The sequence below is a fragment of the Lynx canadensis genome, chromosome C1 (assembly GCF_007474595.2).
Source record: "Lynx canadensis isolate LIC74 chromosome C1, mLynCan4.pri.v2, whole genome shotgun sequence".
NCBI lineage: Eukaryota > Metazoa > Chordata > Mammalia > Carnivora > Felidae > Lynx > Lynx canadensis.
Genome location: NC_044310.1, coordinates 207,752,446 through 207,775,562, shown reverse-complemented (window position 1 = coordinate 207,775,562; position 23,117 = coordinate 207,752,446). Strand labels below are relative to the sequence as shown.

The window sequence follows — 23,117 nt, the reverse complement described above, 5'->3', positions numbered from 1 at the left end:
CCTATGCACTCATCTAAAGGAAGCTTTGGAAATACAAATCAGACAGTGAATACCACAGCCCTGGTTCGAACTTTCCAGTGGTTTCCCACAGCCTTCAGAGTCCAAACCAGCTTCTCACCACTGTCCCCGTCACCTGGTGCCTGATGACCCCTGTGCCCTAATCTCCTCGTCCTGTTTATCTTGGTCACTGCGTGGATACCTAGCATTTTCTCTGCTCCTTGAACTTGCCAAGCTCATCCCCCCTGTCAGGGCAAGTCTGCTCTTGGCACAACCTGTCCCTGTTTTTCATTCACTTCGGTTCGGATGCTGCCTCTCCAAAGAACCATCCATGATCCCAACCATGCTGTGTCACTCTGTCACATCATCCTGATTACTTGCCTTTTTTTTTTTAATGTTTTATTTTATTTTTGAGGGAGAGACAGGGTGCAAGTAGAGGGAGGGGCAGAGAGAGAGAGGGAGACACATAGTCAAGCAGGCTCCAGGCTCTGAGCTGTTAGCACAGAGCCCGCCATGAGGCTCGAACTCAACGAACCGTGAGATCATGACCTGAGCCGAAGTCAGACCCTTGACGAACTGAGCCACCCAGGCACCTCTGATTGCTTGTCTTTATAGCACTTATCACCATCTGGAAAGACTTCAGTTTGCTTTTTTCTCTCCTCTGTCAATTGTTCCTCGCCATTAGGGCGTACCCTCTAGCAGGACAGGGATGTCTTTTTTGATCACTGGGAGACTTCCAGCAACTAGAGTAGCCCTTGGCACAAAGCAGGTGGAAAACGAATATTTATTTCATGAATTATCGTTCAGAAACATGTAGGTTATTATTTTCAAACATAACTGGAATCCTTTGAATACCTGTGGGAACCAGAAGTCCATTGCGAGATGAAATTTGAGAAGAAAGAGGTTGAAGCAGTTGGCTTTGCTTGATGATGAGGAAAGTGATCATTAGTATGATCACTTTCCTCTTCGACACAAGACAATATGTCCCCGTAAGGAAACAGCACTAAGGTCATGGTCCCCTCCTGCAGGGGCTCATTCTGTCTGGTACAGTGCCTGCCACATAGCCACCATCAACAAAGCCTAATTTCCTCTCTGTAACCCTTCACGTACTTGCTTTCTGTTCCTAGGCATGGGAGAAACCAGTATGTACCTGTGTTTCAAGTACCCAACAGTGTCGGGCTCGTGGGCGTTCAGTGAAGATTACTGAACCTTGAACCAAAATCATCTTCTTCCTGGTTAAGGGGCTGTGGTAGAGGCATTTTGCTGTATCTTGGCACGTCAAGTGCGTGGGTTCTGGGAGCAGGCAGTGTGTTCAGTGTGATCTTCAGAACTATTTGCATCCTAATGAATCCCTAAGAATAAGCAGTCTAGATGCATGTGTTAACGCATTCGTTGCAAAAACATGAGCTCCTTCACTCATTGGATTGGCTACTCTTGCTTTTCTCCCCTTTCTTTTGGAAGCACGTCGTGATAGAAACTCGAGACCAAAAAGCGAAGCACTTAGTCACCAAATTGTGGCTTCGTGACACAGGCAAGGGGAGGAAGGAAGGAACACAGGAGCTAACGAACAGTTTCAAGGGCACAATGAATCATACCGTGGAGTGATTCAGTGTGAGGGGAGACCGATTAAACAAACAAAAAAAAAAAAAATAGGAGAACAAAACACGAGAAAGCCAGAAATGAGTATCTTGCTGAGTAACAGATACAGACAGGCTGCGTGGAATCACTTCTGGCTGTAGAAAACCTTCCATGAGAAAGTTCAGAGGTCTGAAAAGTAGCCCGCTGTGGAAGGCCGTGCGATCACACCCGGGCTTCAATACCGCCCATGCTGGACAAACTGCTCTATGTCAACCCGGCTTCATGGCCCGCCTTCTGGGAAGTAAGCTGCATATATCAAGGGTGCAGATACGAACAAGAAGCCTTGCTGACGCTTGGGAGGTTATGCCTTTGACCCCGGGAAGTGCCTATTTCAAAGTCGGAGGTCTATGTTGCGCACGGGAGACAGCGGGCCAAGAGAGTTACATGATCCCCTCAAATCTCCTCTTCATCTCACTTGTTCCGAATTAGCGTCTCAGGGCTCCCCAGTGCCACCCGCAGGGCTCGTTGGCCTACTGCCATGACCCAGTGAATTGTGAGTTCTTAACATACCAATGGCTTGTCCTTTTCACAATATGTTTTTAACTATAAAAAGCAACTGTGTGTGGGGACTTCCGTACTCAAACCACATGGGTCATATTGGTGACAGGAAGTAGAAGGGCCTTCAAATCTTTTAAAATGAAAAGCAGAAAGGTCCTGTGTTGTTTTTCTTCTTCTTCTTCTTCTTCTTCTTCTTCTTGTTTCTCTTATTGAGACCCAGCTTAACATTTTATAGGATTCTCAATCTCTTTTTTAATCCTCGGCTTCTGAGCCTGAAAAGCAGGCTTTAAATGGCTCACAGCATTCATACCAGAACACTGTAATTGCCATTTAAAAGCTAAGTAATAGTCTTTGTCGAACTAGGTTATTTCGAAATTCTAATATTCCTCCCGTTTATAAGCTAATGAGGCTGAGATTTGCAAAAGGCTCTTGTCCAAGGATGTAGAGCAACTGTGAGGACAGAAATCAAACATGAGCACTTTGACCTGCTGTTAGCATTTCTGTCTACCCAGCATGCTTTTGGCCAGCTGCTGCTTAGAAAAATAAGGTGCACGCTTCGGGGAAGTTTTAACTCCTTGAATCCCACAATGGGTGACATTAGAAAAGTGGTATACGGGGCGCCTGGGTGGCGCAGTCAGTTGGGCGTCCGACTTCAGCTCAGGTCACGATCTTGCGGTCCGTGAGTTCGAGCCCCGCGTCAGGCTCTGGGCTGACAGCTCAAAGCCTGGAGCCTGCTTCCGATTCTGTGTCTCCTTCTCTCTCTGCCCCTCCCCCCTTCATGCTCTGTGTCTCTCTGTCTCAAAAATAAATAAACATTAAAAAAGAAAAAAAGAAAAGTGGTATGGTAGTGAAGAATTCTAGAGTGGTTCAGTAAGAATATGTGAGGACTTCTCTGGGCTTGATCGAACGAGGAACATATACACATAAAGTACACGTAAAGACTTATACATGAATATTCATAGCACCATTATTTATAAGACCGCAAGGGGGAAACAATGCATATATATGTCCATCAACTGATGAATGAATAAATATAGTGTGGTATAGCCACACAACGGAGTATTACTCAGCCATTAAAAAAAAATTAAAGACTGGTTCATACTCTAACGTGGACGAAACTTGAAGCCATTATGCTAAGTCAAAGAAGTCGAATACAAAAGAGCACATATGGTACGATTCCAATTGCATGAAATGTCCAGAATAGGCGAATCCAGAGAGAAAGAAAGTTAATAGCGGCCAAGGGCTCAGGAGAAAGACGAAGAGGAAGTAATTGCTAGTAAATATGGGGTTTCTTTTGGGGGTAATGAAAATACTCTAAAATCAAATCATGATGATGGTCGCACGGCCCTGTGAATATATATAAAACCACTGAACTCTACACTTTAAAAGGGTGAATTTAGGGCACCTGGGTGGCTCAGTCAGTTAAGCATCTGAGTCTTGATTTCGGCTCTGGTTGTAATCTCACACTTGTGAAATAGAGCCCCACATAGGGCTCCATGCTGAACGTGGAGGCACTTGGGATTCTCTTTCTCCCTCTCCTTCTGCCCCTTCTCTCTCTTTCAGAGTAAATAAACATTTAAAAGGGTGAACCTTATGGCATGTCAATTATATCCCAACAACACTTGTGAGCTCCAGCCCTGCATCGGACTCAGTGCTGGCAATGCAGAGCCTGCTCGGGATTCTCTGTCTCTCCCTCTCTCTCTGTCCCTCCCCTGCTTGTGCTTTCTCTCTCCCAAAATAAATAAACTCAGAAACAATGTTTTAAATAAAAGGAACAAATTAAAAAACAATACAAAACACGGGAAAATATTTCACACATTGTTTTATTTTATTCCCAAAGCAGATTTGACGTGGCTTGCTTACAGACCAGCAATATATACATATATATTGGCTGAATTCATCACCAGCAGAGCTTTTGGATCTAAAATATTCTACAGTTGAGCTGTGGATTTCATATATGATACAGACAGTAAATTTTATAGTTCAGAGACGAGAAAATGTGCACTGGATGAATTAGAGATTTTCAGAGCTGGCACCTATACTAAGCCCGAGGTTAAGAAAGAGTGAGGAAAGTAAAGGAGAGGAGAGGGGAGGGGAGGGGAGGGGAGGGAAGGGAAGGGAAGGGAAGGGAAGGGAAGGGAAGGGAAGGAAAAGACTTTCCGAGAGGAGGAAGAGACCGCACAATAAGGCTAGTGCAGGAATATGTCTGGAGCAGAAGAAGGAATGTGAGCAAGCATACAGAATGATGTGTGGCGGGTTGGCTTGTGTCTTAGGCCATTGCTTGTCACGGGGCCATGTCTGCAGGCCTCACACCAAGCAGGCTTCTTCCCTGTGCCTCCTTGGAAAGAGAACTCAGACCACAGCCTCTGAGTCCTTGCCAAGGGGAGGTCCTGGTGCGATAAGTATGTTGCTGGAGCACGGTGTTCTGTGAGTGCTCACATTCTTGCATATGTAAAATGTTTCGTCCTAACTTCCTCCAGAGAGGAGGCAAGACACGTTGTGGAGCCTGGAAAATAAATCACAGAAAAAGAAGGGAAGTGACTTGCTCAGTGGTTAGCTAATCCAAGGGTAAAAAAAAAAAAAAACAAAACAAAAAACCTAGAACCAGGTCTTCAAACTTCCCTACTTATATTCTTTTTTTTTTTTTTTTTTACTTTTCAATGTTTATTTACTTTTTGAGAGAGGGAGAGTGAGAGGGAGAGTGAGAGAGGGAGAGGGAGAGTGAGAAAGAGAGCATGAGGTGGGGAGGGGCAGAATGAGAGGGAGACATAGAATCCAAAGCAGGCTCCAGGCTCGAGCTGTCAGCACAGAGCCCGACGCAGGGCTCGAACCCACCAACCATGAGATCATGACCTGAGCTGAAGTCAGACACTCAATCGACTGGGCCACCAGGCACTTCCCTACTTATATTCTTAAATACTGTGATAGGTAAAGTCTCAATGCTTGACTTGCGGGGATGGTAACAACTGTCCAGCGATGGGGAGCTGCTCACTTTTTGCACGTTTCCCATACACTTTAACTGCAGCAAAACAAGAAGGACCTTCCCCCTAAAGCACAGGGAATGAGTAATGGGAATAAAAGACACAGCATAGGGAATATGATCGGTGGTGTTGTAATAGTGCAGTATGGTGACAGAGGGTAGCTAAGGTGAGCATAGCCTAATGTATAGACTTGTCCAGTCTCTATGTTGTACGCCTGAAACTAATGTCTGTTGTGCATCACCTTAACTCATATTAAAAAATAAATGAATGAGGGACGCCTGGGTGGCTCAATTGGTTAAGCCTTCAACTTCAGCTCAGGCCATGATGTCATGGTTCGTGAGTTCGAGCCGCGCGTCGGGCTCTGTGCTGACAGCTCGGAGCCTGGAGCCTGCTCCGCATTCTGTGTCTCTCTCTGTGCCCTCCCCCAACTTGTGCTCTCTCTCTTTCTCTCTCTCAAAAATAAATAAACATAAAAATGTTTTTTTAAAAGTAAAATAAATGAATGATCAAAGAGGGAATTATTGGTAGGGGGGCACAACAAAGGTATTAAAGTGATATTCTCGTGTACTTAAAAAAAATAAAACAAAATCATGACAACACTCTTCTGAAAGTGATAAAAAATGTTTTTCAAGCAACTAATGTAGGATAAGTGTCTACTAGAATATGAGGCCGTATCGGTGTCTTAATCTGAGAAATTTAGGTGAAGATCATTTTTAAACACGTGCTTAGCTTGGAAGGTATTGGGAAATGTTTGTTAATAGACTTTACTGTAAGACTTGTCGAATTCTCAAGCCCAGACTGATTAATTACTATAAACAGCATCATTTTTGCTCTCTTTTTTGAGCAGCTGGGATCTATAGTACTGTCAGGAAGCTTTGCTCAGGCCCAGGATAGGAAAAGCAGCCTCATTTTTTTTTTTAGACTTTGACCGGTGGCTTTTGGCCAATTGCGAAATGGCCGTGATGTGCTTAGAATGAAGTCTTCTGTGGTCATTTTAGCCAGCAGAATGGTGGCTGTGACAAAGCCACAGAGACTGCCCACTAAAGAGTGGAAGGAACCAGAAAGTGACAGGGCTGTCGTCGAAGATGTCTGAATAGCATGGACCTGAAATTATAAACACAAGCCTGCATGCCTCGTTTCATAAATAAAATGACAGTTCATGTTTCCAAATGCCTAATCTCTGGACAGTAGGCCCCTTATAAAACTCTACCACCAAAAGAGGACTGCGGCTCAGTTCCAGTGCTGTCTCAGATCCGTTTCATGCAATTGAGCTCTACTAATTGTCAACCAGAAGGTTTATAAAAGAGAACAGGAAGTCTGCTGTGGCCAAGGCAATTTGTAGTGGTCTGAAAGCATCTAATTCTCAGAAAAGAAATTCTTTGTAACCATATTAATCCCCTTAACAAATATGACTGCATACTTCGCTTTTTATTTGATGAATTTCTTTTTGCTTCAATGGAGACACATTAAAGAAATAAGACATCAGCAGAAGTGCCACAGTTCTGAAAGTTGATACTTTATGGAGGCTCTCTGCTTTTTCAGCCACATGTTCCAGTATCACAACAAAATATAGCTGAGATCAATAGCATGTCACAGGCGTTCATTATATATGCATTTCTTTTCTTATACCTTGTGTATTCTGTGCAAGGGATTAGATGTACAGTAAGTCCATGCAAGTTGTAAAATAATGTTTTAGATTAAATCTACAACACATGGTTACGTGAGGGTGATTCAGCCCCAGTTGTCTTATTAAGAATCAACACGAGGGGTGCCTGGATGGCTCAATCGGTTAAGCATCCGACTTCAGCTCAGATCTGATCTCACCGTTTGTGGGTTCGAGCCCCGCGTCGGGCTCTGTGCTGATAGCTCAGAGCCTGGAGCCTGTTTTGGATTCTGTGTCTCCCTCTCTCTCTCTGACCCTCCCCCACTCGCACTCTGTGTCTTTCTCTCTCAAAAATAAATAAACGTTAAAAAAAAAAAGAACATGATTTCATAACTGGAGATCATCAGGAATCACTCATAGCCATGGTACACGTGATTATACACATGATTATAAAGTTTTTATAAATCCCAACTTGAGTGAATTTCCAATCTCATACATTACGTATGTTATTATGTATCGGGACTCTATTTTTACTACAAGTAGCTATGTGACCATTATTACTTGAATCCTGAGTCCATATCCAGAAATTTACCATTAAAGAAAACAAAAAATTTCTTAAGCCAGTTCAGTATCCTGACTGTATTATACCAGAAAGCAGTGATCTTAGTGGGGCACTGGGTATAACTTCCTAAGAAATTTACATTTGAGCCGTGTTACTCTGCTTTCCATCAGACTTGGGATATTTTAGAGCAGCTGTTACTACTTTTTTAAAAAGCAAGAAACCAATAAGCATAGGATAATGAGAAATAGGAATAATATTTTGCTTTTTTGTATAAAAAATGTATTCTAAAATAATGACTGAAATATAAAATTTTTTTAATTAGAGAAAAAAAATCCTGATCTTGCCAGTAGATTATAATATATAATGTTCCCTGTAAACACCAAGCAGGTGACACTGTGTATCTGAGAATTATCTACCCAAACAGGAAACAAGTTACACCCAGATAATTGAAATCCTGCAATGATCTCAAAAACTCAACCTAGGTATGGATTTTAATCTTTTACTCCAGACTTCCAATAGAGTTTATGTACTGTTTATCTTCTAACAGAGTGCCCAACATATAAGAAGCAACTTGAAAGTGGGAATCCAAAAGGAATCAAAAATGTAAAATCTAAATAATACTAAGTCCTAAATCGGCCCTATCGTACTTCACGTGGGTGTACCTACAGTTGGCTTGATTGGTAGCCATGGCCTCAGAGAACTTCTACACCCTGTTCACACAACTGCAGTGACATCCTGGGGCAGATGTATGGATCAGGAGAGCTCCATCTACACTGCATTTTAGGATGAGCATTGAATTTTGTCCCAGGATGTATCTAGACCTTTGTTTCCTCATTTTTTTTTATCCTCTGATTTTGTCAGGTTCACATGACACTCTTCCTCTTTCGCAGCGTCCAAACTATACACATGAAGGCACACACACACACACACACACACACTCACACAGCATACCTGTGCACCGACATGCATGTGGTCACATGCCGCACACACACACCACACGCGCACTGACGCTACGTATGCACACACAAACACAGCACACCATCATCCATCATCCTCACACACACGCACAGACACACTCGTGCACTACACCTAATCACACACGCTCACGCAGACACGCACACACATATGCACAGAACCCACACATCCCGATTCACACACACTCAACACTTTCGACAAACAAGTATTTAAATGCCCCACCGGACACTGAGGTTAGAGCAGTGAACAAAAGAGATCAAAGCTCTTGCCCTCGTGGAGCTTATATTAAGAGCAAAGAAAAAGGAGGATTTGAAGAAAATATGAGTCTGGGACTAGAAGAACAGGTATGATGCTGCCCTTGGTGGTAGAGCTTGTCACAGAAGCTGTGCTCTCGGAGGAGCCCATTCCCTGGACCCCTTTCCTACCCGTCTTCTCCAAAACTAAGGAGGGGTGTTGGGAATCTCATCTGTTTCATTAATGAGTCTAGGGAAAATGCCCTTCATCTAGAACAATTCAAAGGAACTTTAGGTTGTGCTTTAGAAACTCTGATGAATCATTTGTGGATTTGGGGATGTACAAAAGGAAAGACCCCAGCTGTTTGGTGCCATGGATGTGAACAGACTGGTCACCCCAACGCCTCTGGAAAGCCACGGAGTGCAGACTAAAGAAAGCTGGTGGCTGGTGATGGAAAGTCACTGTTTTTAGGGTGTCTCATGCTTCCCCCAGCTTGATGGAGCTGAGGACTATATGTCGTATAAAGAGGAAACAATCTATGAAATCCTGTTTTGGACGTCTTATAACATTTTATGTCTGTTCGTTTACTGCAAAGTCGTTTGTTGAGCATCGAAGTTGAAAACATTTTGTTTATTTTAACAAAAATAAAGACACCAAAAACATGAGTCTTTTTCCTCAAGATCCAGGTTTACTGAACATCCTTTCTTTCTTCTCACCCCTAAAATGGTGGCTACACACACACACACACACACACACACACACTCAGAGCTTCTTAAAAGGGTTAAATTTACCTTGTGGAACCTTGAGAAACTATTTACAATAGGATTAAAATACTGATGCTTTTGTAAGGTTTCTCTTTCACTTCAACTGTATCTCGGGATTCACAACAACAACAAAAGATACAATAGAAATAAGCTAGGCAAAATATACAGATGCCCCAACTTTTGTTCCCTGCAGGGAAGTGAAAGAGCTTTACGCGATGAGCCTGTGTGATAAACCCGTACTTGTAAGGATGCTGGCAGAGGCAATCTCAGGGAGGTTTGGCTTCTGTCTCCTAGAGATGTAAATTTCTCTGTCTTCTTTTACTGTCCGATGCTAAGATCTAAAACACTTTTCTATTGGGTTTTCGGTAGGTTGGTCTACTCAGTGCTTCCAGGTTGGAGAGCTTACTTCATTTCTTTTCATTGTCCTCCCCAGACAGCCACCGTGTCTTGGGATATCCGCACACTGTACTCAACGGTACCCGAAGACGCAGAACACAAAGCAGAAAATTTGCTGGTGAAAGAGGTAAATGCGATGCTTCCCATCCTTTACTTTATAAACTCTGTTTTCTCCTGGGGGGGGGGGGGCTCCACACAGCTCCCTTTTATTATTGTCTTCATCTCCTTTTCAGTAGAGAATTCCAGATGGGATGATGAGCTGTTCCTTTTCAGCCCTCCTCATGTCTAGATTCTTTCCATTCTCCTGTTAATTATGTTTCATTGTGTGGTGACTCTTCAAGTTTGGGGCTTTTTTTTTCTTTTGTTTTTACTTCCCTTAAAATCATCACATTGAGAAATATTTGTGTGTTCTTAACAGAGGATAATTTTATTTTGGTTACCTAGACTGACTTGTGGGAAAGGCCACCATATGTGAGAATTTTGGATAACAGAGTTTCTATGTTAAGAGATACATTTTTTTTCAAGTACTAACTATGGAAATAGTTAATGGTAAAACCCTGTGGCTATGATAAAAACCTTTTGGTATAGCATTTGTTTGCATTCTGATGATATAAGAGAGGCCTACAACCTTGCTCCTTCTTCTAAGCAGACTAAGGGATGCTTTAGGGCAGCTACTTAAAAGATATTTGTTGAATGAATAAATGAAGCTAGTCCTTCCTTTACGGAAAATGCAGTGAAAAATTCAGCACAGGCCAAACAGAATCCTGACAGAAAATGTTGTATCCCCAATTAGGATTTAGTTTAATAACAAAACCTTTTCTCAGCTCTCAAACATACGTGTACGGATATAAGCTAGCTTTATTAGCATACATATTATGTCAATCTGTATTAATCATGCACATTTTATGTTATACTATTCAGTCCAAATCCTTTGCCATAGATTTATTTACGAGTTTTTTTTCCAATTCCATATTTATTTCCCAAAGATTACATTAAATTACACTACCTTCTAAGGAGTTAAAAAAAAAAAAAAAAGGAAAAAGTGCAGGTTCAGATAACATCATGATATCTGAGTATGCTATTTTCACATTGACTGATAAAAATAATATATGTGACATCAGTACCATAATATTTTTTTTACAGTCACCTTAGAGGAAGTCTTTTTTTTTTTAAGTTTATTTATTTTTGTCAGAGAGAGACAGTGTGAGCATGAGCTAGGGAGGGGCAGAGAGAGAGGGAGACACAGAATCTGAAGCAGGCTCCAGGCTCTGAGCTGTCAGCACAGAGCCCGACGCAGGGCTTGAACCCACGAACCGTGAGATCATGACCTGAGCCAAAGTCGGACACTTAACTGACTGAGCCACCCAGGCACCCCCTTAGAGGAAGTCTTAATATCTGGTAGGACATCACAGTTTAAAAAAGAGTTGGCAAATCATTTTCTACACCAGAAAATCAGAATCACTGAGACAAGGTCTAGTAACATTCTTCAGTAAATATGTAAATATGTGTTAACTTAGGTAGGATTTGAAACATTTATGATACTGAATTCCTTACCAGGAATATTCAACCAATTCTTCTTGAATGTTCTTCCCTAAAATATTGCACTTTTGGGTAAAAATCGTCAGCTTGTTGTTAAATTTATTTCCAAGAAGTTTATAGCTTTGTTGAAAATGTGAGAATTTATGGGGCGCCTGGGTGGCGCAGTCGGTTAAGCGTCCGACTTCAGCCAGGTCACGATCTCGCGGTCCGTGAGTTCGAGCCCCGCGTCAGGCTCTGGGCTGATGGCTCGGAGCCTGGAGCCTGTTTCCGATTCTGTGTCTCCCTCTCTCTGCCCCTCCCCCGTTCATGCTCTGTCTCTCTCTGTCCCAAAAATAAATAAACGTTGAAAAAAAAAAAATTAAAAAAAAAAAAAAAAGAAAATGTGAGAATTTGTTAAATCCAGTTCCTTTTTTTGCTTTACATTGCTGATATTAAAAAAAATAAAATAAAAAAACTGTTGGGGCACCTGGGTGGCTCAGTCGGTTGAGCATGGGACTTTGGCTCAGGTCATGATCTCACAGTTTGTGGGTTCGAGCCCCTTGTCAGGCTCTGTGCTGACCTCTTGCTCAGAGCCTGGAGCCTGCTTCAGATTCTGTGTCTCCTTCTCTCTCTGCCCCTCCTCCGCTCGCGCTTTGTCTCACTCTGTTTCTCAAAAATATCAATGTAAAAAAATTTAAAAAAATAAAAAACTGTGGCTTTTGAAGATATATGGCTACCTCACTAATCTTCCTTATCCTAATAGTTCTTTGTAATGTTAATTTTTGTTTTCATTCGTTTTGACTTTATTTTATTTTTTTGCACATAGAAAGACACCAGTTATCATTCTTATTTGATGTTTAAGTGTGTAGTCATATCATCTGCAAACAATTAAAATCGTCCTAGTTCCTAATAACTGTGTAGGTTTTTTTTTTTTTAATTCTTGCCTCATTTTATTATCTGATATCCCTGAAATCAGGGATTGAATAATAATGCTCATGTTGGGCATCCTATCTTTTTTCTTTTTCTTTCTTTTTTTTTTTTTTCAACGTTTATTTATTTTTGGGACAGAGAGAGACAGAGCATGAACGGGGGAGGGGCAGAGAGAGAGGGAGACACAGAATCGGAAACAGGCTCCAGGCTCCGAGCCATCAGCCCAGAGCCTGACGCGGGGCTCGAACTCACGGACCGCGAGATCGTGACCTGGCTGAAGTCGGACGCTTAACCGACTGCGCCACCCAGGTGCCCCTTTTTTTTTTTTTTTTTGAGAGAGAGAGAGAGAATGCATTCGGTGCAGGTGCAGAGGAAGAGGGAGAAGGGGAATCTTAAGCAGGCTCCGTGGTCAGTGCAGAGCCCAAAGCAGGGCTCGATCTCACAACGGTGAGATCATGACTTGAACTGACATCAAGAGTCATAGACTTAACCTCTGAGCCCCCCAGAGGCCCCCATCCTGTCTTACTTTTGGTTTTAGGGATAGGCCTTTAGTATCTCTGATGCTATCTTACCCCTTGAATTTAGCTCTGTGATCCGCAGGATCCATAGTTGTATTTCTGGTGTAAACTTTCTTCTTCAAATTGTATTATTACCTTAATACTCCATTCAAATTGCGAATATTTTATTTCATGTTTTTGCTTTTATATTCATGAGTGAAATTATCTCTAGTTCTCTTCCCTCACTCTGGTATTAAAGAAAATGCTGGCTTAAAAACATTGTGACGCTCTCCATCTTTTTCCACTTTATTCCGTTCTGGAATAAAAAAATAAATCCGTGAAATGAAATAGGGTATCTAGAAATATATCCAAGTAAATACGGTTACATACCAACTGACAAATTATGGCACTTCAAATTCTCAAATATCTCTCAGGTTAGACAATTTCATGAATACCACTTGGTTATTCATTCTGGATGAGAATAAAGTTAGGACTCCAGCTCACATTAACATAAAAATTAACTCCAAGTGGATAAAAACTATTTAAATTTTAAAAACAAAAATATTGAAACTACAGGAAAACATTTTAAGTGGAAATTTAGGGGAAACAGATTTAAGCAAATAAAAAATTTTCATTTCTATATGATTAATGGTACCATAAATAAAGTCAAAAGAAAATATTTAATCAGAGCAATTATTTGCAACTCTTTATATCTTTTGCAACACATGCACACATTCCTGATTTTCAAACTCTTACAAATTAATACGAAGATAATAACACAAGGAAATATAAGCAAAAGACAGGAGCACACAGTTCAAAGAGAGGGACACAAAAAAGTTGCCAGCTTCACTTACAGTCATGAAAATGTAAATTAAAACAAATATGATGTATGATACTTGAATGAAGAAAAATTTTAAGATGAGTAATATTTAGTGACAGTGGGAATATCGGAAATAAACATTATCATACAGTGTTTATAATACATATCTGTAACCTTTGAGATGTAATTCTGTAATTCTTTTTTGTAAAGTTTATTTATTTATTTTGAGAGAGAGAAAGAGCATGAGTGAGGGAGGGGCAGAAAGACAGGAGAGAGAGAGAATCCCAAATAATTTGTCACTGCCAGCACAGAGCCCCATGTGGGGCTCAAACTCACAAACCATGAGATCATGACCTGGGCCGAAACCAAGCGTCAAGTAAGCTTACTGACTGAGCCACCCAGGCCCCCAGATGTAATTCTAATGTACCTTTTAAGTAGTGCATATACATATGTAACAGGTGTGTTCTTAAAAAAACACTAGAGCATAAAAGTATAATTACAAGGTTAAGTATTGTTGCACTGACCAAATTGTAATATCAGTTGGTAAGAGTGGGGTTGAATAAATTTTGGCACATCTGCATTTTAAAATAATATGTAACCAATAAAAATTAGATGTATTTATTTTATTTTTAATTTTTTTTAATGTTTTATTTTTGAGAGAGAGAGAGAGCTAGTGAGGGAGGGGCAGAGAGAGAGAGGAAGTCACAGACTCTGAAGCAGCCTCCAGGATCTGAGCTGTCAGCACAGAGCCCGTCACAGGGCTCGAACCCACGAACCGTGAGATCATGACCTGAGCTGAAGTCGGATGCTTAACCGACTGAGTCACCCAGGTTCTCCCAAGCTAATACATTTATATGTACATAATTTGGGGGCACCTGGGTGGTCCAGTCGGTTAAACATCCGACTTCAGCTCAGGTTTGATCTCGCGGTTCGTTAGTTCAAGCCCTGCCTCAGGCTCTGTGCTGACAGCTCGGAGCCTGGAGCCTGCTTCGGATTCTGTGTCTCCCTCCCTCTCTGGCCCTCCCCCACTCTCTCTCTCTCAAAAACAAATAAACAATAAATAAATAAACAAATAAACAATAAATAAATAAATAAATATATTAGCTTGGATGCCCATGGTATGTTGTTAAGAGAAAAAAGTAAGTTGCAGAATATATACTATGATATCTTGAAGGTATAAAACCTGTAAGTATATACATAAATATGGCTTATTTATATAAGCTTTAAAAAAGTATGAAAAATGTAGAATAAACTCATAACATTGGTTATGTCACAAGTTTGGGATTGTAAGGGGAAGAGAGGAAATTGGATCTCAGTTTATATGTTCTATATTGTGTTACAAGGGTATTTTTGTGGTGAAAAAATATTTTGTGAAAAAATTAGTGGAAATACATCTTAAAATGCTGTCAGAATTGGAAGCCACCCAAGTGTCTCTTGTAAAATTGTCTCCAAACGTTAAAATCCAACCTTATTCTGAGAGTTGCAAGTCGCCTTAAAGACCATATCAGATTCTTTTTTTATTATTATAATTTGACTTTGGTAATGAAAATGTCATATGGAATGATCAAAATCCCTTATGCATTTCACTTTATGAGTCCAACCACTGGGCTTGTCTGCCTGTCATAGAAGCCAGTTAAGTTCATCTGATACAGTCCATTCGTAATCACTTGTAATAAAACTACTGTGGATTTATAAACATCTCCACGATTTTAGGGACTATTCATGTCATGATCTTTTTACCTCTTTCTGGATGCATTGGGTATTTGTCTATTTCCAGGTTTCCAGCAGTCTGTTTTAGGCTGTGAAAAACTTGCTCTCACATGAATCAGGGATTCTTAGGCCTCTGCTCTGAGTGTCTGCTCCCCAAGGCTTTGAGACCTTGGATTTGGTGGCCAGCCTGCTAATGCCCTTGCCTCTTCCCACCTGCTTGTTTTATTATCTGGTATGCCTTCGTGGTGGGCCCCATGAGCTTAAGTCCTAAATCTCAGGATGATTCAGAAGCCCTACCCCCAATCTCTGGATGCAGCCAAGGTGTCAGGTTTAACCACTTTCCAAGGAAAAGGCAGCCTAAAAAGAAGATGAGTACAACACCGGAGACTTCTAAGGCTATTCTGGGGGCCTTAGATGTCTTTAGTTTTGTCATTGCTCTCCTGAACTTCTGTACCACGACTTCAAATGGCCAGGTTGACCCCCTTTATTTCTGTAGTTCTCTGAGAAGGTCAACTTCGGTGGAGAACAGGTTGGCCACAAAATCTGACTGTGTCTTGTTATTTCCCCTGGGGTGAAATTTCTTCCCGTTAACTTTGTTCCTACCTTTCAACTACTTGCAGCCTGGCGTTATTCCTCCATTTCTAACTTCCACCCGCAGCTTCTCCTTTCTCCTAAGAACTGCTCCAAAGAGAAGTCAAGTACAGTGTCTTTTACCGTAGATCCCAGGTATCTGCCGTACTTTGTGTGTTGCACGTCTCAGGACAGAGCATTTATCTGGGTAACGTAAATGACTCGCTATGTTGTTCTCAACTGCATGGATCTAAAGTAGAGAAAAGAAAAGAGAAGAAAGAAGAGGAAGCCTGGGAAGAAACTTTTTTCTTTTTTTTAACCTGAGAATTTTTTCTGCATCACTAGCTGTGAAAACTGCCATAGCTTGCTTGCTTTTAAGGATATAAATAAAGGGAAGCCTGTACTTATAGGGTAGGAAGAAGAGAAATCCCAGTTACAAATACCACGTGATGGTGGTAGAACATGAATACCCAAGCCTGGAGACAGCAAATAAAAAGCAAGGGGTCACCAGAAAGCTGGGTTAAGACTGAGAAATGACCTCAGAGAATTCTGCTGGCCAAAAGTCTTGACCACGGTAGGTAATAGCAGCTAACGTTTATTGACTACTTTCTTCGTGCCAGATACACTTCTAAGACCTTTCTTTACTTGCAGTAATTATAAGCAGATACTACAGCAGCAGCAACCTTGTAATGATGAGGCGACTTCTAGGGAAAGATTAAGCAGGTGTTCGGCGTCATACAGGTGGGAAGAGACAGAGCCAGCATATCCCCACCCTTGCTGTCTCCCTGCAACGGCTTCTGGCCTCTTAACCTTGACAGTAAGTGCCCGGAGGATGCTTTACTAAGGCTGCCCTCTGGAAGGAACACGTCCCTCAGTCTTCTCGCTGACAATCCCGCCCCAGTTTTGTCCGGGTGGCTCTGATGCATACAGTTATTGGCCCGCACTTTGAGAAATATCGGCTGTATTTTCGAAACCAGATTAAGCCAGCACTGAAAGGGATTCCTTGACGTTTTGGAGAAACACGTGTTTCCCTTACCGCTGCTGCTGCATCGGGCGAAGCAGCCTTTGTGGTCCTCCCTTGCACTAGATGCCCTGTGGCTCCCCACGGGGTGGCAAGGACAAATACTGTGGTTGCTAGGCAGCAGGCTGGCACGAAGCTAATTTAAACACATCCAGTTCAATACTAATTTGGAATGATCTCGCACTTCGCTCTGTTTTGACAATTCTCGGCTCCTTTTGAAAGGCAGCGAGCCTTCTTTTCTTTTTTTAATCTTGACTGACTTCATCTGTTTTCATAAGAGTTTCAATAAAATGAACAGTCTGTCCCTCTTCTGGTTTATCGGCTGTTAATCCTCTCCCCTATCTCGTCAATGTAAGGCTAACTGTTCCCCACGCAAGAGTGCAGGCTCATTTCCCCATGCAGCAGAGAACTTCACAAAGTTATGATAAATTAAACATCAAGCCATAGTTGAGCAAAATGCACATCTATGTATATTTTTGAGCCCTACCTCCCTTTACAGCCTAGAAAACAGGTTCCGAATGATTAACTAAGTTGCTCCACTTCACATAGAGCCATAATTAAGCCTCTGGTCTCTCTGACCCTCAGGCTCCGTGCCCTGACCCACTTGGCTCCCTCTGACTGTTTGAGAAATTCCTTTAAACCATGAAATTAATAGCCTGACCTGATGTGGACATTTCCACTGTTCACAAGGGAACATGCCCTTCATTTTGATAAACATTTAACTTTTCTACCTCAGTTTCTTTATCTCTAAACGAGCATATTCATTATTCCAATGCTGTGTTTCTAAAAATAAATGCAGCAATGATATGAAAACACTTGGAAAATAACAACTGGGGAGCACTGCCTTTATCTTATTCTCATAAGTGGCTTAAAATCAACATGTATAACTATTTAAAAAATCAAACACTTCCGTGATAGAAAAAAAAAAAGCACCCCCCCCCCTTCCTCCCACTGGGGGTTAGGGGAACCAGTAAAGGGATCTATAAACAGGATGCAGACTTCTTAAGCAAAACTTCCATAGCGAAGTTTTTATTTTGATATACACAAAAGAATAATATAAAGCCAGATGCTTAGAACACTAATTAAAGCTAAGCTCTTGGTTTGGTCTCTCAACAAAAAGATGAAAACAAAGAATCGAGAATGGTACAGTGGCCCAACAGAGGGTAAGGGTCTAGGGACCACTTGAGTTGAATGGCCAAGAGAGATACCGACAAAGTACTGAGGTATAGCAAGTTACTCTGCCAGCAAAGCCCTCTGCAATTTCTGGAAACCAATCTGCTGCAGGAGTAGAATAATGATGAAATAAGAAGGCATGAATTGGAGAATCCAAGCGTCGCTTTGGTCAGGACATAAAACACTCAGGGATTTGAGAGTTATGGAAACATTAAAAGAATAGAAGCAAATATCTATATCTACATCTACTGTTATATATGAATACACACACACACACACACACACACACGCTGATTGTGTACTATTCTCATCCAGACAGTATTAGGTTATTAGGGCAAGGAAAAGTTTAGATCTTAAGCAGGGGTTCTAGACTAGAAATTGTGGAGTTCTCTAGGTAAAAAAAAAATAATAATGAAATAGAACCCAGGACTGAACAGGAAATACAAATCAGACTTAACACAGACAATAAAATGTTGTAGAAATCTCTAGGCTTTCATAGGAAATCTACCCTAAACATCAGCAGAACAAATGGTTGAGATCAGAGCAGACGCCAGTTTCACATGGGCAGAGAATGTTCTGCAGACAGCCAGGTCTACAGGACGTCCACGGGACGCCAACACACACACATACACACACCCTCAGTCATTAACTTGCTAATACCCACGGAGACTGTCTCAGAAGGGAATAGGGCATATAATATTTCCCATATTTATTTGACCATGGAGAAATTCTGTCCGTTTTCCCCATGTATCTGGAAACATATCTTTGAGAAATGCTGATATAAATCTGATAGAAGGAGATCATCAGAAACTAGGGGCACAATACAGCTCAAGTAAAACAGAATCTATTAGGTGAACCTTGACATGCATTTCATTAAAGCAGACAGTGATGAAGAGAAAGAATATTAAAGCTCCCAAAGTATGAAATAAATTGTTTCTTTCTTTTCATGGATAAAGCTTTTACCATTAGAATCCAAAATGTCTACCTCCGTTCTGAGTGTAAACCTCTTGCAATGCTGGGCCACAATCCTAAATGTGGTTTCCATGTAGCAAATTACAAGTATACACAAGTTTAATTTCAAAGTTTGTTGTCCATGTAGCAAATTACAAGTATACACAAGGTTAATTTCAAAGTTTGTCGTAAATAATACTGCTCATAAAGTTCAGAGAAACGCCATTTTCCAGCCCTTAAATTTCTTGTCTCAACCCCTTACCTAATTACTGGATTATTTTTTTCTCTGGTCCAAGAAGTAAATGTGAACTGGCTTAAAGCTACTGCTTTAGAAGTCCACGGAAACTGCTTCTCACTTCCTTTGGGTGGAGCTAATTACCTTCTGTTTACCAAGGGCTAAATTCTTCACATAGAAAATTCTTCTCCCACTGATTTATGCTGTTACTCTGGATCACATACAAAATGCATTCAGAGAAGGGTCTTGTCCCGCTGCCTGAAAGATTGGACTGGATTTATTATTCAACAACATTTATCACTTACTAAGTTGTTGATAACCAAATGGATGTAACACAGTCCTTGCCTTCGAGGAACACCAGGGGCACCTGGGTGGCTCCCTCTGTTAGCGTTAAGTGTCTGATTCTTGATTTCAGCTCCGGTCATGATCTCACCATTCATGGGATCGAGCCCTGCATCAGGCTCTGCGCTGACACTGAGCAGCCTGCTCGAGGTTCTCTTTCTTCCTCTCTGACTGCCCCTCACCAGCTCACACACACGCACACACACACTTTCTCTCTTTCTCAAAATAAATAAACAAATGAAAAAAAAAAAAAAACTAAAACAATTAAAAAAAAAAAAAAAAGAGCTCACCACCAGGCCAAAATTTAAGAGACCACTGGTCAGAATTTTGCAACACAATCTAATAAGTAACTCAGGAGTACTACTGTAAAATAGAAAAAACAAAGTCAGGTTCACCTGTTAGGAAAAAAAAATAGCTAAAGGCAGACAAGAGACTGGATTGATTTGCTAGAGGGGGATGAATAAGACTGAAGGGAAGTTGGACACATAGAAGACTATTTTAATAGGCCAGCTGGGTTAAAGACCTACACTAACATACGGCAGCATGATTATGGTGACAGTAAAGGGCTATGAAAGATGTGACATTGGCAGAAGTTGGTGACTGAAAAGAGAGCAAGGGAGAGGAATATGTTGGGGACTACTCCCACATATCTGGCTTGGGCTCATAGCTAGATAGTTTTGCCCATAATTTAAATAAGACGGCCAGAAGCAAGTAAAGATTGCTCAAGCAGGGATGGATGAAACAAGGAAGAGAATGCCACTGGCCAACATGTATATCGAGACGAGAGATGCCGAAGAAGGAGTGAGGTAGGTAGGTGTCCACACAGGAGGAAGGGACGGGCAGCTGCTCTGAATTTGAAAGGTGAGGCTTTAAGCCTGGAAGAGGTTACCCAGAAATGCCACAGGGACCTGGCTGGAGCTGGGACGTGAGTCCTTGGGCTGCATTCCTGCTTAAGGGGCTGGTAAAGCGGGTCCTGCTTCGGCAGTGGAAATGGAGTGGAAAGAGAGATGCAGAAAACAAGAAGAAACTGATTTCTGAGAAGTAAAGAAGAGTCCTTAGCAAGTACAAATCCATGGCATGAAATGCCAAAACAGTATCACATAAGGAAGAGTCTGCTGGATTTGGGTATTCAGACTCATTGGTAGTTCGTTAACAGGATAGTTTCAGAGACTGAGGACAACCTGAGTACAGCAGGTTAAACCCTGAAAAGGTGTGTTATCTTATCAGACAAGGTGTTAGTACATTGTTGTCTCTTTATCTACGAGGCATTTTGAGAGTCAACCCAATAAAAGGATGGCAACCCTTCAAAGTACTCCATGCTGCTGAAGTTAAAAATAGTTCAGCGAGCTGTTACATTGTATACTAAAATATTGCTGAATTTGTTAAGGACAATTTTGTAAACATAAGAAACAATATGATCAAATGAGCATAATATTGAAAGAGAAGTTTCTTCCTCTTCCTCTTCTTCTCCACCATTTGGGTCCAGAAAGATAGCATTCAGCTAATTCAAGAGAAAATTATAAATCTTCAAGGTAAAAGCCGCATCATGTTGCGAAGTAAAGAACATGTTAGACAATTTGGATCCGGGACGTAGCAAAGAAAATTATGGGGAGAGGAGGCTTGGCTATGACTTAAAATGTATTTCATGCTGCCCATTTTTATTAACTAAAAGAAACATATCTAACTAGAATGAAATGTATCCTGTCTCCTGAAAATAGGGAATTCCACTTCTCTTTTATGGTTAAAATAATTTCATGTGCTTCGTGTTTAATTTTGAACTACATATTATGTGCACGGATAAAGAAACCATTCTTTTAGTCAAAACGCCTTTGTACTTTGCACAAATTGTGTGACTCTCATATGTGGAATAATGTGCCCTCAAACTTACCCAGAAGTAAGAATAAGTGTTTTTAATAAATGATTTGGGGCTTTGGTGTTTTTTTTTTTTTGCATGTATAAATTAAGTAAAAATGAATGCTATGTTCTGATTCTGAATCGTTGGGCAGCAGATGAATGATTCTCATGCATGCATTAACTTTATACCAGAGCACAACAGTAAGCAAGATTTCCCTCACTTTAGAACCAACTCCTATGATATAACATCAGAGCCACATGCACAAGTTAAATTACTGAAAGCTATTGGGGAAAAAAAAACTTAAAAAAATCTCTCCAGGGTGCCTGGCTGGTTCAGTCGAAAGAGCATGTGATTCGACCTCGGGATCGTGAGTTTGAGCCCCACATTGAGTGTAGAGAGTACTTAAATAAGTAAAACCTAGAAAAAAATTTTTAAATAAAAATAAATAAATGAATCTCTCTAGATTAGAAAAAAGCCATTATCCTTTCTGAATAAAATAAGTGTGAATAGAAAAAATTTTGTTTCCGTTTTGGAGACTAAGGCTCTTAATTCACTAATAAGGCTTTGTTGGAGGCTAAGGGACTCCAATTTTGTGTGTACTTTTTAAAAGTAAGCTTGTGGGGCGCCTGGGTGGCGCAGTCGGTTAAGCGTCCGACTTCAGCCAGGTCACGATCTCGCGGTCCGTGAGTTCGAGCCCCGCATCGGGCTCTGGGCTGACGGCTCAGAGCCTGGAGCCTGTTTCCGATTCTGTGTCTCCCTCTCTCTCTGCCCCTCGCCCATTCATGCTCTGTCTCTCTCTGTCCCAAAAATAAATAAACGTTGAAAAAAAAATAAAAAAAATAAAAAGTAAGCTTGTAAGTTAAGCTATATTTATTTTGCGACTTCAGCTAATGGAAAAATCACATCAAAATCTGCTATTGTCCTCTATTGTAACTAATCTTACTTATGCGTAGTAATTTTGTTTCTATCATGGCCAGAACAAAAATGGATCACCCATTTTATTTTTACACTAAATGTATAACACTAAAGATAATAAACATACAAAAACCAATGGGGGGGGGTGGTGTCTGGATGGCTCAGTCGGTTAAGCATCCAGTCCTTGGTTTCGGTTCAGGTCATGATCTCACGCTTCCTAGGTTGGAGCCCTGCCTTAGGCTCTGCACTGGCAGGGTGGAGCCTGCTTGGGATTCTCTGTCTCCTAGCTCTCTGCCCTCCCTCACTCACATTGTCTGTCTCTCTCAAAATAAGTAAATAAACATTAAAAAAAAAAAAAAGGTAATGGGGCGCCTGGATGGCTCAGTCGGTTGAGCGTCGGACTTCAGCTCAGGTCATGATCTCACACTCCGTGAGTTCGAGCCCCACGTCGGGCTCTGTGCTGACAGCTCAGAGCCTGGAGCCTCCTTCGGATTCTGTGTCTCCCCCTCTCACCCCTGCTCATGCTCTGTCTCTCTCTGTCTCAAATATAAACAAAAACATTAAAAAAATTTTTTTAAATAAAAAAAAAAAGGTAAATTCAAATGCATTTAGTTTTTAGTGCCATTAGGATAAAATCTAATAGAAAACGCCGAAGAAAACAAAATAGTTTTGAGTTTCACATTAACGACCTTGAAGAAATTTATGGTCTAGCCACCAAAATCCCTAGAATAATAGTCTTGCTTCCAAATATGCAAAACTGTTCCAGTTCTAAATTGGCTTCCTCTTCTGCATAATAAAAATCATCCTGTAATGTCTGGTGGTAAGTGGATGAAAACACAAAAGGACGAGCCCAAAACCCTGGTATATAAAAAACGTTTAGAAAGAGCCCATTTGAAGTTTGAACCTAAAAATTTCAATGGCATTGAATTACA

At 41.1% G+C, this 23,117-nt stretch overlaps 1 protein-coding gene across 1 annotated transcript in view; it reads left to right on the top strand.

Annotated features, from left to right (window-relative positions):
• DOCK10 (dedicator of cytokinesis 10) overlaps nt 1-23,117 on the top strand; it is a 269,566-nt gene that overhangs the window by 118,559 nt on the left and 127,890 nt on the right. The window contains 1 exon segment of the mRNA XM_030325753.1: nt 9,686-9,775. Coding sequence (XP_030181613.1) covers nt 9,686-9,775 — 90 coding nt within the window.